The sequence below is a fragment of the Mustelus asterias genome, chromosome 6 (assembly GCF_964213995.1).
Source record: "Mustelus asterias chromosome 6, sMusAst1.hap1.1, whole genome shotgun sequence".
Lineage (NCBI taxonomy): Eukaryota > Metazoa > Chordata > Chondrichthyes > Carcharhiniformes > Triakidae > Mustelus > Mustelus asterias.
The window spans coordinates 26,377,542-26,393,345 of NC_135806.1; the positions used below are offsets into that span (position 1 = coordinate 26,377,542).

Sequence of the window (15,804 nt, forward strand, 5' to 3'; positions counted from 1 at the left end):
ATTGGTGATGCTAAGTTGCCTCTTAGTGTCCCAAGGTGTGTAGGTTAGGGGGATTAGTGGGGTAAATGTAGGGGTGCAGACTCGATGGGCTGAATGGCATCCTTCTGCAATGTGGGGATTCTATGTACACCCAGGTCCTTATACTCTTGCACCCCCTTTAGATTGTACCCTTCATTTTATATTGTATCTACATGTTCTTCCTATCAAAATGCATCACTTCATGTTTCTCTGCATTGAACTGCATCAGCCACTTATCTAACCTTTCGAAGTTCTGCATTATCCTCTTCACTGTTTACAATGCTTCCAAGTTTTGTATCAGCTACAAACTTTGAAATTATGCCTGTACATCAAGATTATTAGTATAGATCAGGATATATACCCCAGGGAACTCCACTACAAACCATCCTCCAGCCCGAAAAACATCCATTAACTATGACTCTCTGTTTCTTCTGTCACTCAGCCTATTTCATATCCACAATGCTGCTGTCCCTTTTATTCCAAGAGCTCTAACTTTGCTCACAAGTCTGTGTGCGGCATTATATCAAATGCCTTATAGATGTCCATATACACCATATCAACAGCATAGCCCTCATCAACCTTCTGTGTTACCTCTCCAAAAAAACTCTCGCAAGTTAGTTAAACATGATTTTTCCTTAAGAAATCCATGCTGGCTTTCCTTAATTAACCTGCATTCATTTATGTGATTTAATTTTATCCCAAATTGTTGTCCAGAATTCTCCTGTCTCATACATCCTGTTGCCGCTGCCAGCAAGAACAGAGAATTTGGCGCTCAGCCAATTCTCCATTCACTGCAATGGGACAGGAAAATCCCAACTGCAGGTGATGTTGAAAAATTCGAGCCATTGTTTCTCGAGGTTTCTCCACCACCAAAGTTAAACTGATTGGCCTATAGTTGCTGGGCTTATCTTTACACCATTTTTTGAACAAGAATGTAACATTTGTAATTCTCCAGTCCTCTGGTACCATCCCTGAGTAAGGAAGGCTGGAAAAGTATGGTCATTGCCTACACAATTTCCACTCTTACTTCCCCCAGTATCCTTGGATGCATCGCATCCGGTCCTGGTGCCTTATCAATTTTAAGTGCAGACCGCCCATTCAGTAACACCTCCTTATCAATTTTAAACACTGTGTCTGAATTGGCGGTTTCACCATGGACTGGTTAACATCTTCATGTTTGGCAAAAATAGATGCAAAGTATTCATTTAATACCTCTGCCATCATGTATAAATCCCCTTTTTTGTCCCTAATCGGCCCTACTCCTCCTCCTATCGCCCTTTTACTCTTTATATGCCTATAGAAGACTTTGAGATTCCCTTTTATGTTGGCTGTCAGTCTCTTTTCACAGTCCCTCTTGTTTGCTTTTTCACGTCCCCCTGAACCTTCTATATCCAGCCTGGGGTTTTAATTGTATTTTCTACCTGACATCTGTCATAAGCACGTCTTTTCTTTTCCATCTTGATTTCTTCCACTTTTGCCATCCTGGGAGTTCTGGATTTGTTTGCCCCACCTTTCTCTTCCGAGAAAATATATCTTTACTGCACAAAGTATCTCTTCTTTGAACGTAGCCCATGTTCAACTACTGTTTTTCCTCTGTCGGAGAGTCGGTGCAGACTTGACGGGCGGTATGGCCTCTTTCTGCACGGTAGGGACTTTATGGATTGTAGCTTTAACCAAATAGATTCTGTCTTTGATCACTCGAGGGAAACCTTTTCCCCCCAGCACTGCAATGCTCTCTGTAATCAAAACCACTACCCCTCCACCTTTTCTTCCTTTCCCACCTTTTGTGAATACTTTGTATCCAGGAATATTTAATATTAGGTCCTGCCCTACTTTGAGCCAGTTTTCTGTTATAGCCACAGCATCATATTTCCACAGGGCAATCTGCACCTGGAACTCTCAATCTTATTTACTGCACTCTGTGCATTCACACAAATGCTGCAGATTCATTATTTCAAGTCCCAGCACATCAGCTGGGAAGATTTAAATTTGATCAATTAAATTAATCTGAAATAAAGAGCTTGTCTCAGCAATAACGATCATGAAATTACGAGGTTGCCATAAAACCCATGTGGTCCTACCACATCCAGTTATGAATCGTGGTGGCCAAACAACGAACAGGAGGAGAAGGTTTCCAAAGTCCCCAAACTCGATGAGAGGGAATCCAACAGATGAGTGCAAAAGAGGAGGCTGAAGCGTTTGCAGCCATCTTCAGCCAGATGTGCCATGTGCATGATTCATCTCTGCTTTCTCTCAAGAGAAAGCAGAGATGAATCATGCACATGGCACATCACAGGTGCCAGTTTTCAACCAATTCCAAATGATATCCAGAAATGGCAGGGCACATTTGTTACAGCAAAGGCCCTGCCAGCATTGTGGCTGTAGTGCTGAAGACTTGCATTCCAGAACTAGTCACATTCTTCACCAAACTATTCAAGTAGAGTTATAACACTGGCAATTACCCGACAATGTGAAAAATTGTTCAGATATGTTTAGTCCTCAAAAAGTCAACAAAATCCAGTTTTGCCAATTAGACCATAAGATTTAAGAGCAGAAATAGGCCACTTAGCCCATCGAGTCTGCTCGGTCGTTCAATGGGATCATGATTGATCTGATGTGATAATCCTCAAGTCCACTTTCCCGCCTTATCCCTATAACCCTCGATTCCTTTATTGAATAGGAATTTGTCCATCTCAGCCTTGAACATACTTAACCTCTACAGCTATTTATGGTAAAGAATTCCACAATTCACTACCCTCTGAGAGAAGAAATTCTTCTTCTTCTCTGTCTTAAAAGGGTGACCCCTCACTCTGAGATTATGCTATCTGGTTCTAGATTCTCCCACAAGAAGAAACAACCCTTCAGCATCTACCCTGTCAACCCCCTGAGAATCCTATATGTCTCAATAAGGTCACCTCTTATTCTTCTTAAATCAAATGAGTATTGCTGCCCTATTAGTTTATTCTCAGTCATCAAAAACATTACAGGAAGTGCTGCTGTCAGTGCTGACAAGTCACATTTACTCGCCAATAACCTATACACCGAGTGTGTGTTCCACCTGGACCACTTAGCTATAAACCTCATTATAGCCTTGGGTCCAACATGGACAAGAGAGCTGAATTCCAGAGGATGTGGTGAGGATGGCTGCCCTTGACATCAAGGAGTCCTTGTCAAATGTCAGTGAGGACTGGAGTGGAAAGCTTTCTAGTAGGTGGAGTCATTTTCAGCTGCTCCTCCCAGAACTTCCTTTCATCACAAGGCCGGAAGTGAGAATGTTTACTAATGATTGCACAGTGTTCAGTACCATTTGCAACTCCTCAAATTCTGAAGCAGACCATGCCTACATGTAACAAAACCTGTACAATACTCAGGCTTCGACTGATAAGTGACATTTGTGCCACACAAGTACCAGGTTGTGACCATTTCTACAAGAGAGAATTTAACCATCTCCTTTGATATACACTGACATTATCATTGCTGAAATCCCATCTTCAACATCTAGGGTTGCTATTGACCAGAGCCTGAACTGGATCAGGGTATAATTGCTTGGCTACAGGGGCAGGTCAAAAGCTGGGAATTCTATGGTGAATAACTCATCTCCCCAGAGTCTACCATCCACAAGGCACAAGTCAGGATTGTAAACTGTTACTGACTTGGTTTTCTTCTCTGTGAAAGCCAATTTATAGTTCTGGGTTAAATTTTGGGAAACCCAAGAGATTTTTGTGCAATGACCTCACTGTAAATGCCTGGTGACCTTCCTCTCCTGTATTGCTATTTTAATCATGCTATCTGAGACTACGATGTCACATAATTATTTGACAATTTCTCAAAGGTTATTAAGAATACTGTAACTCCTGCCAATCCAAGATGGCTGTTCTGAGCATTGCATCACGCACGCAAGGAATGCCAATGACCTTTACTCCTCTATACCCCTGCGCATGTGTGAACAGTTCCTTCCTATCCTTTAGCACTGATTACTTTCAGGATTCATGTCAAGGATCAGACGATAGCTTAGTGGGTTGAAGTGCCGACCTAGTAAACAGAAAATGTTGAATTTGAATCTTAGTGCTGCCTCTGTCTAGATTACACAAATTATTAGCAAACCTTAAAATGCATGTGTATTATTTGATAACAGTTATGAAAGCCTTTCCAATTTCTGCAATGGTTTAATTCCAAGAATTTTATTTCAACACATTAGAATCTATTAATTTGTAACTTCATCTCTCACCGTTGTAATCCAGAAAGGATACATGCTGCATGATAGCTGTTGGCTTTAACAAAGCTTATTAAAGAACAAGATCATCAGATAGCTAGGCAATTCTGCCAAGACTATTAGCTTTCACTGTGTGCAAGAGCCATAAGCTACAGCACCACAAATCTCAGCTCCAAATTAAACACAACTTCAAACAGCTCTGTGCAAAATTTTGGTTTTGCAAAACAGGAGAAAACACTGCTGTGATTATCTGAGCAGTAGTGTTTTAGGCCGGAACTTTCTGACCTTTCATGCCAATGGGATTTTCCCATCCTGCTGCGATCAACAGAGATTTGACACCAAAATCTCCCTCTTCACTGCAGTGGATGCATGGAGTGAGTGGGAGGTAAGATCGTTCCCTTAGCCTTGGTTGCTGCCAGCCATTTCTGTCACTTGCTATGCTGTAAGGGGGCGCCATGGTGAACTGTGCATGCCAGGTATTTCTCAGCAAACACAGCCTCTTGAGATATATGTTAAAATTTTATTTCTTTGCTAGATCTTTGATTGGATTGAAGGAAAAGAGAGAAATATAAGGGCTTTACTGTCAACGTTGCATACAGTACTATGGGAGGGTGAAACCAAATGGAAACCTGTGAGCATGGCAGACGTGGTACATGCAGATCAAGTGAAGAAAGTCTATCGGAAAGCTATACTTGTGGTTCATCCAGATAAGGTAAGATCAACAATATGATATTGTCAGTCAAATCAACATGAGTAAAGTAAAAAATCTGGGAATTTACTAATTATGAAAAGCATACAGTACTTTAGAAAATGTTGGAAAGAAAGTTGAGTACAATGGTTGAATTTAAATTAATCTTTATACTGCGATAAACTACTTTTTACCTGGGGGTTCACAAAGTGACTACTAAATCCTGATGGGACCCATCACATTTTTTGTGTAATAAGCATGTCATTTGCTTATAAAGCTCTAAACATACAATGAAGTAAAGCACACCAGAGATGCTATGAACTGAGTGTTAATTTTTTTCTTACCTTTTTAGGCTACAGGTGAACCTTATGAACAGTATGCCAAAATGATCTTCATGGAGCTGAATGATGCCTGGTCAGAATTTGAAAACCAGGGATCAAAGGCACTCTTCTGAAGTATAGAACATGTGAATATAATTGATGAGACTGCTCCAAGTGCTATGTTGGTTTGTTTTTATCTTCTGGAACAGCCACTGCAAAATGACATCACATCTTCAGTTGTCTTAAACTTCACTTTCAAGAAATGTTACTGCAGAACTGTAGTTTAAAACGTATGGAGTTCTTACTACAAACCTTGATTGATGTACTTCCTGCATCATTGAGATAATCTTTTTCTGCTACAGGGTGATGGCAGCATTTAGGCATCCTCTTAAAAACCGCATTTTTATCTTTAAAATCATTGCAGTGAATAATCTTTTGAAACCTATTTGAAAATGTAATGTTTTGACAGATGAAAATGTAAGGTTGTGAATGTTGGAGAAAGCTTCAGAGGAAGAATTAAGTAGTATGAAGACCACTTCTAAAAATGTACAGTGGTAGACCTATTAAGTTTAAGTGACGTGTTCAACAATGCCTTGTCTTTAAAGGTTGGAGATGAAGTATTCCAGCTGGCATTTTCTCCCCGCCAGACCATCTTCAGTAGTCTTTGTTCATGTTTGCCACATTTTGTCTGTAGTTTTATCATGGTTACTTTTTATTGATTTCAGTTAACCGCCATCTTAAAGGTTATTGGCCAGAAGTGCTGTTTGTTTTGTTATCCTGTGTAAACTATAATTTATTTCTTTCTAAAACTTGATATTTCTTTCAGCAAGCTCCAGCTTTCTCATTTTCTTGTTGATTTCTGTAATAATGTAAATGTAATGTTTGTGAGTAGTTATTATGTGCTGTGAATTAGGGTGTTGACATCCTCTGAAGCATTATGTTTTCTGCTGCAGATTTGAATGACTGTTGAAAATGGTCGTGTTCCACAGTCTAAGGTTTCACATATCAGTGCTGCAATTTTAGCATGTGGGTCTTCAAGTGTCAGCCAACACCTGTGAGAGATGAAATGTAATAACTTGAAGTGAATGTTAATTGCTTTTTCCTTGTAAAAATTGAAAGTGTTTGCAATTTACACTCAAGTCACCCTTCAGTTGATAGTCCAACGAGTGCCCTTTCCAAGAGGTGAAATTTAGGAAACTTTTGGTTTGTCATGTATATAAAGGAGAACATCTCCTGAGTGACTTTCCGTTGAGATCCTGTTTCATATGGTCATCGTTTGTCCAGAATTAACAGAGTAATTTTCTGTTCTTAAAAAAAAATGCATGAATTTTGAGGATACTCAGAACTGATAGAATTGCAATATTAAAGTTTGTTCTCTCCCATTGTTGATGTAAATGCTGGTTTGAGTTCAGCTGCAAAAATGCTAAATTCCAAATCTGATTACGGCATTTTGAACTGAAATGGTTTGCAGTTCAGTAGATTTGGTGGATTTGTGTTTTAATTCATACGGTGGTACACAATCTCTGCACATTGAATTTAACTTACCCTAGAGACAATACCATTTGACAAAAATCAAGTTTGCAAATCTAGATCAACCAGGCACGATTTTGTTATGAAAGTTTGTTACTGATGTAGCTACTTATTCAAAGGATGAGAATTAATTACTTGGCTGTTGGTTAATGAAGAAAGGCAAGAGAGAATCTGTATTACAACCACTTACAAATATTGTGTATTAAAAAATGGTCATATAATGTGGTATTCCCAATATTCCATCAGTATTTTAAAGGTAATCTTTAAATCATTTTTACCTACTTGTACCTTTTTGTTGCTCCATGTGTCATACTTCAGGCAGGAGGGTAGAAAGATGCAGGTCCAACTTCTTCATTCCAGCCAACAGTACAGTTGCATCTTATAAAGAAAGCATGTCTCCAGATTATTTATTTTTCTGGTCTGGAGAGCAATTCTGACTACTGCAAGGGGATTTGTTTATCAATCTGATTAAGACCTGTGAAAACTGTCGAGGACTAAATTTAAAGTATAAATTTAAACCCACATGTTCAAAGTGGGTTGTCCTAGAGCTTCCACACACAACCCTAAATTACACAGTATTTAACAAAAAAACAACATTGTGAGGTCAGCCTAAAGAAAAAGTGTGTTCCTTGTGAGAATTATTTCATTGAGCTTTTCTGATAGGTGTATACTAGGTAACCTTTTGCTTGAGAATTGCAATGAACAAAGATAATGATGTGGCTTACGAGGTGGTTTCAATACTGAACTGTTTACATGTGCAGTGAACACTACTGTTGAACTTGAAACATAAACTCATAGCACCAGTTTTTGGTATTAATGTAAAAGGCAAGAGCTGAATTGCTTGCTGGGAGAGTACATGTCGAGATGGAAGCAGGATCTTGATTTTTCATTGCATATTTGTATATATTGGCAGGTAATTGCTTAATGAAGGATACATAGTGTAATTTTACCTGGGAACACATAGCTGAAATAGCAAGTGATGTATAGTAGGAATTTTGTATTGCTGGATGAGACACTCCTAAAATGGGAGGTAAGAAATTGGGCATTGCAACCATTTAAGGCATTTGAAGAGTGAATTCCAAGTGCAAAATAAGATATGTTTGCTCTTCTACCGACCTTAACTTATGGAAAATAATGATTTGGTCGCACAATTACTTTTAAATCTAACATAGTCTTAATCTGTGTGATTCTTCTGGGATATATTGAAGGGACTTACAGAAAATATTCTTATTTTGGACAACTATCAGAAAATGTGTTACACAAGTTGCATTTTTTAAATATGGAAATATTGTATTATCTATAGATTGTACAACATATATGTATATATAGAACAAAGTAAACTGAAACCTCTGACATTGCAAACAGGGATCCATGTAATAAATACAATGTAGACTCTGTTAATTTAGTTACATAACATCTCTGTCTGGAAATATAAGTGTCTTATCTGTGAATTGCATTTATGGCTAATAAAACAGATTGATTTACTTAGTAGTTCATTACCTCATTTCCTCCGGTGTGTCAGTCATTTTGCATCAGACATGGCAAGATTTCTTTTTTAGTCCTGCATTGTAGTGACATATGCACAATGAATTGGATTAGTGATGAGTTAACTGTGATGCGCTTTTCGTCTGTATAATGCATTCTGTGTTCTGGATTCACATGGAGGAACAGTTAGTATTTTGCTGAAAAACTTTCTTTTGTGACTGTGGTTAGATTTCCTTTACATTCTGTCTATTTTGATTTAACAAGGGCAAGAAGATGCACTGCAGGGGCCCGATTTTACCAAAACTAATCGCGGTAAAGTCGGGCGTCGGGCCTTTAACGCAATCTGCACCCGAATCCGAGCAGATCGCGGCTTTACCGACACCCAATTCGGGCGCGGGTCCGGTCCGCGCCCGGATCGGGCGGCCCGACGATTTAAATGCATTAGCATGCATTTAAATCGACTTAATGAACCGCGCGCCCAACTCTACCGCCAAATCCCACTTTACCGCCTTCTGGCCCGTTCTGCATCCGCGCTTTTAGCGACCTGCAGAATAAAAGTCCAAAGCGGATTTATATTCTGCAGGGGAACCTCTGAAGCCCTCTCTGCCCTTGTGAAGTCACCATCCTCCTCGAGCATCCTTCGCAGACCCCCCCGCTAACCACTCCGGCAGAACCCCCCCCCCCCCCCCCCCACCGGATCAGACCCCCCTGGGGGGCAGGCTCCCCTCGGCAGACACCCCCCCCGGGATCGGACCCCCCTGGGAGGCAGGCCCCCCTCGGCAGAGCACACCCCCGACCTACCTCGATTGCTGGTCTCCCTCCACCATCCTTCCGACCTGCAGTCCTTCGAGAGCCTGCAGCACCTTCCAGGCCTTCCGCTGGAGTCCGCCGGAGGGGGGGGGGGCTCAGATGGATCTCTGGTGGGAGGGGGGGGGTGGGGAGGATGGACGTGGAAGAATCTTGCAAACTGAAAATAATGTAGCATCTTCTTTGTGCTGCCTAATTATCTATGGGAAAGGTAATTAAACTACAGTGTCCTAGTGAGCAATTAGTGACCTGTATAATACATTTGTGATCTGTAACTGGATTGTTGATGTCCCTGTAGCCATGAGCCAGGTGCTCAAATGTTCAGAGTCATGTGGTGAACTTGGAAGAATTGTCCCCGTGGTGGAACATGGTTGGAAATAAGATTCAAGGAGATTACTAAATCTTGTTTTCATCTGCACATTGCACAGAATTAGAGGAATTCCCTTTGGAAGATAATGTCAAAATTATAATCGCAGGAACTAAAAACCTGACAGTCAAAAATTTGGGAAAATATTTCAAAATATGGATGGGGGATATATTTTGAAATATTTTCCCATATTTTGAAATATTTTCCCAAATTTTTGACTGTCAGGTTTTTAGTTCCTACAATTATAATTTTGACATTATCTTCCAAAGGGAATTCCTCTAATTCTGTGCAATGTTCAGATGAAAACAAGATTTGGTAATCTCCTTGAATCTTATTTCCAACCATGTTCCACCATGGGGACAATTCTTCCAAGTTCACCACATGACTCTGAACATTTGAGCACCTGGCTCATGGCTACAGGGACATCAACAATCCAGTTACAGATCACAAATGTATTATACAGGTCACTAATTGCTCACTAGGACACTGTAGTTTAATTACCTTTCTCATAGATAATTAGGCAGCACAAAGAAGATGCTACATTATTTTCAGTTTGCAAGATTTTCCCAAGTCCATCCTTCGCCCCGCTGTTTTTCCTTTCGCGCCCGGGCACGCTGCTTCGGATTTTTTTTCGAACTGCACATGTGCAGTTCAGAGCTCCGATCGGTCCGGCAGCGCTAAGCCCTGCCCACAGCGCGGATCGGACCGAAGCCGGCAAAAAGCGTATGGGCGCGCTGCAAAGAGGATTCCGGGCTCAGATCTGCATTACGCCCGGATCCGGCCCTTAGGGTCTGAATGGTAAAATTACCCCCCAGGAGTTGCTGCAGTACAGAAATACTGATATTCTGCACTGTGACATTGTTAAATGAATAATAGATTTAAATAGTAACTTTTTTGGAATGATCTTTTTTGGAATTTAATCCGGATAAATGCGAAGTGATGCATTTTGGAAGAAATAATGTAGGGAGGAGTTATACAATAAATGGCAGAGCCATCAAGAGTATAGAAACACAGAGGGACGGACCTAGGTGTGCAAGTCCACAAATCCTTGAAGGTGGCAACACAGGTGGAGAAGGTGGTGAAGAAGGCATATGGTATGCTTGCCTTTATAGGATGGGGTATAGAGTATAAAAGCTGGAGTCTGATTATGCAGCTGTATAGAATGTTGGTTAGGCCACATTTGGAGTACTGCATCCAGTTCTGGTCGCCGCACTACCAGAAGGACGTGGAGGCCGTAGAGAGAGTGCAGAGAAGGTTTACCAGGATGTTGCCTGGTATGGAGGGTCTTAGCTATGAGGAGAGATTGGGTAAACTGGGGTTGTTCTCCCTGGAAAGACGGCGAATGAGGGGAGATCTAATAGAGGTGTACAAGATTATGAAGGGGATAGATAGGGTGAACGGTGGGAAGCTTTTTCTCAGATCAGAAGTGACGATCACGAGGGGTCACGGGCTCAAGGTGAGAGGGGCGAAGTATAACTCAGATATTAGAGGGATGTTTTTTACACAGAGGGTGGTGGGGGCCTGGAATGCGCTGCCAAGTAGGGTAGTGGAGGCAGACACGCTGGCATCGTTTAAGACTTACCTGGATAGTCACATGGGTGGCCTGGGAATGGAGGGATACAAACGATTGGTCTAGTTGGACCAAGGAGCGGCACAGGCTTGGCGGGCCGAAGGGCATGTTTCCTGTGCTGTACTGTTCTTTGATCTGTATTATGACTTACACCCAAGGACGAAAGTGTCTTTGTACAATAATTTGACAATTGAAAACTTCGTATCTCCTTCATTTTTTTCCTTCTATTAAATCTAGCATTCATCAGTATTAACCCGTGGAGGGATTAATGCAATGTGAATATATTGCTTTCAATAGTAACACCTAATGTTGCGAATTGATATGTATTATCAAGTGAAATGCAATTTCTCAGTTCATGACCACTCACTTTCTACTGGTGTGAAAAATGACAGCTACTATACAATTAGTACATGTATGCATGCTTGCTTGTGCGGGTCTTAGGACATTCAGAGTTGTGGGTCTATGCTACATATCGAACTTGGGTACATGAACTTTGCTGACACTTCTATATATTACTGACGGACCATTGCACCATCAGGGGTGCTAACTTTTATATTGGACATTAAACTTGAGGTATTTTCTGCCTGCTCAAATGGATTAAAAGATCCCACTGTTGTATTCAGTGAAGAGTATGGAATCCTTGCAGTATGATCAGTCAACATTATTCCAGAACCAATGTCTGGTCATTTTTTCACCCTGCTGTTTGTGTAAACTTTTTGTGAGCAAATTAGCAGCTGTGTTCCCTGCATATCAGCATAGACTGAATTTTGAGAATAATGCATTAATTACAGAGGACTTTGGGACACCATGAGGATGTAAAAGGAACTATCGATTCAAGTTTGTTCTTCACTGAAGGAACTTCTATTAGTGTTAATTTGTTCTCTTTCAACTGACATGAAAAGAGTACTGTATACTGCTACAGATAGAATGGAACAATGTTGAACAAACATTGTTTTTGTACTCTTAGTTGCTAATGCAGCTTGATATCTATTTATTTCTGTATTGTAACTTTTCCTATTCAATCTTAAGACATGTATGTCATGAGCAAAGCAGCCTGAGAAATTGATGATTAGCACTGTTGGACAGGGGCATGTGTCGAAGCAAGCATGGAGACAGCTCCTAGCTTGGATCTTTCTGTACCTATGTATATAGTTTCTAGTAGTTAATAAATACTGTTGAGCTACCTAAGACAATGAATACCTTAATAAGATCGACTGAATTGCTCCCAACACCTTACAACAATTTTGTTCAGCTTCAAAAGGGAAATTAAGAATCAATCCCTCTATGAAGCTGGGGGCAAGACCCAGTCAGACTCCTTTAAAAAAAAGTGAAGCAGTTTGTTTTTTATGACAATACAACAGATTCATTGTCATCTTTACTGATACCAATTTTTCATTTCCAGCGTTTTAAAATTGAATCCAAGTTCTCAAACTGTCATTGTGGGTTTTGAACTCACACTCTAGATTATTAGTTCAAGGCCCTGAATACTAGTCCAGCAACATAACTTTGCAGACTTTAATCTCACTGATGTATTGGAAGCGTGGAAGGCTGTGCACCTCAGGAAGAAATTGGCCTTGGTGGGGATGCAGCACAGATTGACCAGAATGATAGAGGGATAGAAAGGTTGAACTATGAGGATAGGTTATATAAACTCTCTTGAAAATGGATGATTACAGGGTAGTCTAATAGATGTGTTTAAAGTGTTAAAATAATTTGATGCAGAAGAGGAAGGTGGTGGCACAGTGGCAATAGCACTGGACTCGTAGTGAAGTGACCCAGGATAATACTCTGGGGACCTGTGAACTCATCTGATTCACTAATGTCCTTTTGAGAAGGAAATCTGCCATCTTGTGGCGGACCTGGAAATGGCCTACCAAGCCACTCAGTTCAAGAGCAACTCGGGATGGGAAATAAATGCAGGCTCACATCCCATGAATGAATAAAAAAAAGAGGGCAACCATTTACTCAGGTGGGTGAGTTCAGAGCAACCTTAAAATTAGAGCTAGGAAGCACTTTTTCACACATCTGAAATTCTCTCCCATAAATAGCAATTTTGTTCAGCAATGATATTATGGAATTGAGGTAAGTTAGGTAGTTAGGAGTTGATGTACAGATTGACCATGATATAATTAAATTGTAGAATTGGCTTGAGAATCTTAATGGCTATGGTAACCTAATTACCAGGCTGGTTAGGGTTCAAATTCTTTGAATGGTTTCACAGTTCAGGTGTCCTATATATTGTGCAACTATAGTTACTACAGACAGGCTGGTGGTGATAGTACGTATCTTAAAGAAAGAAATAGAGAACTTTATGGCAGGAATTCCAGAGGTTAGGGCCAAGGCAGCTGAAGACATGGCCCCACCGATGGTGGAGCAATTAAAATCGGATATACGCAAGAGGCCAGAATTAGAGGGCACAGATATCTTGGAAGGGTTGGGTGCTGGAAGTGATTAGAGATAAAGAGGGGTGAGGCAATGGAGAGATTTGAAAACAAGAAAGAGAATTTTAAAATCAAGATGTTGCTTGACCGGGAGCCAGTATAGGTTAGCGAGCGAAGGTGTGATTGGTGTACAGAACTTTGTACCAAATAAGACACGGCAACAGAATTTGAATTACCTCAAGATGATGAAGGATAGTATGTGGGAAATCAGCCAGGAGTGTGTTTTGACAGTCAAGTTCAGAAATATAGGCATGAATGAGGGTTTCAGTAGCAGATGAGATGAGACAGGTGAAATCTAGCAGTGTTAAGGAGGTGAAAATAGATGGTCTTAGTGAAGCTCATCTTGGAACTGAATATGGCAATATTCGAATATGAAGATTGTAGTCTGTTGGTTTAGTCTCAGGGAGTTGCCAGGGAAAGGAATGGTGTCAGTAGCTACAAAATAGAGTTTGGAGCGGTGCCTGAAAACAATGGATTCAGTATACCCAATATTTAGAGGAAATGTTTGCTCCTGCAGTACTGGATAAGCAATCTGATAATTCAGCAACAGTGGAGTTGTTGAGAGAGGTGGTGATAAGGCAAAGCAGTGTGCCGTTAGCATACCTTTGCAAATTAATGCTGTGTTTTTGGATGTCACTGAAGGGCAACAAGCAGATGAGATCCTTGGGGTGTACAAAAGGTAATGAAATGGGAGCAAGAAGAAAAGCCCTTGCAAGTAATTTTCTGATGACAATAGGATAGAAAAGAATTGAACTGGATGAGTGGACTCTCACCTATCTGGATGACCATGGAAAGGCATGGGAGGAGAATGGTTTGGTCAACTATGCCAAACATTGCAGATAGGTCAAGAAGTATGAGGAGAGATACTTAACCTTCATTGCAGTCACATTGGATGTCATTTTTAATTTGATAAGAGTCATTTAATTTGATAAGTAGAGTATGCTCTTGAAGCACTGTAACGTACAAATCTATGGGCCAAGAACAGGAATGTTGAATGGTCTGAATAAATATTTTTCTGGCAGCAAAGATGTGCTGAATGGTTTCTGTGCTGTAAATTTCTGCAATACTCCAGAAGACTGTGATGGGACAAAACCCTGATTTGGAGGGATTCAAACAGGGCATCCTGGGAAATATGTCCACGGATTTTGGAGATGACAACACATTCAAGTGCTTTGCTGAAAAAGGGAGGTTGGAGGTGGGATGGTAGTTTGCAAGAATGGTAAGGTCAAGATTTGTATATCTGAGGAAAGAGGTGATGATGGAAGATTATTTTAAAAGAGACAGGACCTGAGGAAAGAGAACCATTTACAATATCTATTAACATGGGGGCCAAAAGGGGAAGTTCGGTGCTGAGCAGTTTAGTAGCAATATTGAGGGGGGAGATGAAAAACTTGATCACCTAGGGTAGTGTGGTCTGGAACTCACTGCCTGAAAGGTTGGTGGAGGCAGAAAAACCTCACCACATTTTAAAAAGTAGAATAGACTCTTGAGGCACTGTAACATACAGATCTATGGACCAAGAACAGTAAGGTGAGATTGTCTGAATATTTTTCTGGCAGCAGATAAAATGGGTTAAATGGCTTCCTTCTGTGCTGTAAATTTCTGCAATAGCCCAAAAAGCTGCAGATTCACAGCCTGACAGAGACCCATGGCATTTTGGATATAAGGGAATAAGAGATGTGGTGATAATGTAGAAGCATGGAGTTGAGATAGATCACCCATGATCATAGTGAATGGTGGAGTAAGGTCCAAGAGCTGAATTCTCTACTGCTCTTACATCTTATGTTCTTGTGAATTAGAAACAATGTTGGAAATGTGTTATTGATCCATACAATGACAGATTATTGTTTTGGAGGTGATTGAATGGGAAGTGAAACAACAAGCAGAAAGTGGGATGTAATAACAGTAAAAAGTGAGCAAAATAAATTGTGAATTATGTAAGTGTGGTCCAATATTTTGCTGTGAACAAAAATCATGTAATATAACTCAGTTAATTTGAGTTCGCATGACATTGCACATTGGGAGTATATTTTTTAGATGGCAGATTGGAGGAAAGAACAGCTTCTTCTCTGCTGTCATCAGACTTTTGAATGGATCTACCTTACATTAAGTTGATCTTTCTTTCTCTACACCCTAGCTGTGACTGTAACACTACATTCCGCACCCTTTCCTTCTCCCCATGTACTCGATGAACGGTATGCTTTGTATAGCACGCAAGAAACAACACTTTTCATTGTATCCCAATACATATGACAATAAACCAAATCAAAAGGAAGTTATATATTTGGACAAGGATGTGAAGATATAATTCGGCCCCCATTTTGCAGGTATACATTGTCAAGATTTTATATAATCTCTAGAGCTG

The 15,804-nt window shown here is 40.4% G+C and overlaps 1 protein-coding gene across 3 annotated transcripts in view; it reads left to right on the forward strand.

Annotated features, from left to right (window-relative positions):
- The window catches only part of gak (cyclin G associated kinase), a 132,645-nt gene extending 124,392 nt beyond the window's left edge, over nucleotides 1-8,253 (forward strand). For all 3 annotated transcript variants that reach the window (XM_078214129.1, XM_078214130.1, XM_078214132.1), the window contains 2 exons: nucleotides 4,767-4,943; nucleotides 5,272-8,253. In XM_078214129.1, the coding sequence (XP_078070255.1) occupies nucleotides 4,767-4,943; nucleotides 5,272-5,373 (279 nt within the window). In that variant the 3' untranslated portion in view covers nucleotides 5,374-8,253. The remainder of the gene's footprint in view (nucleotides 1-4,766; nucleotides 4,944-5,271) is intronic.
- Nucleotides 8,254-15,804: the final 7,551 nt, after the last annotated feature.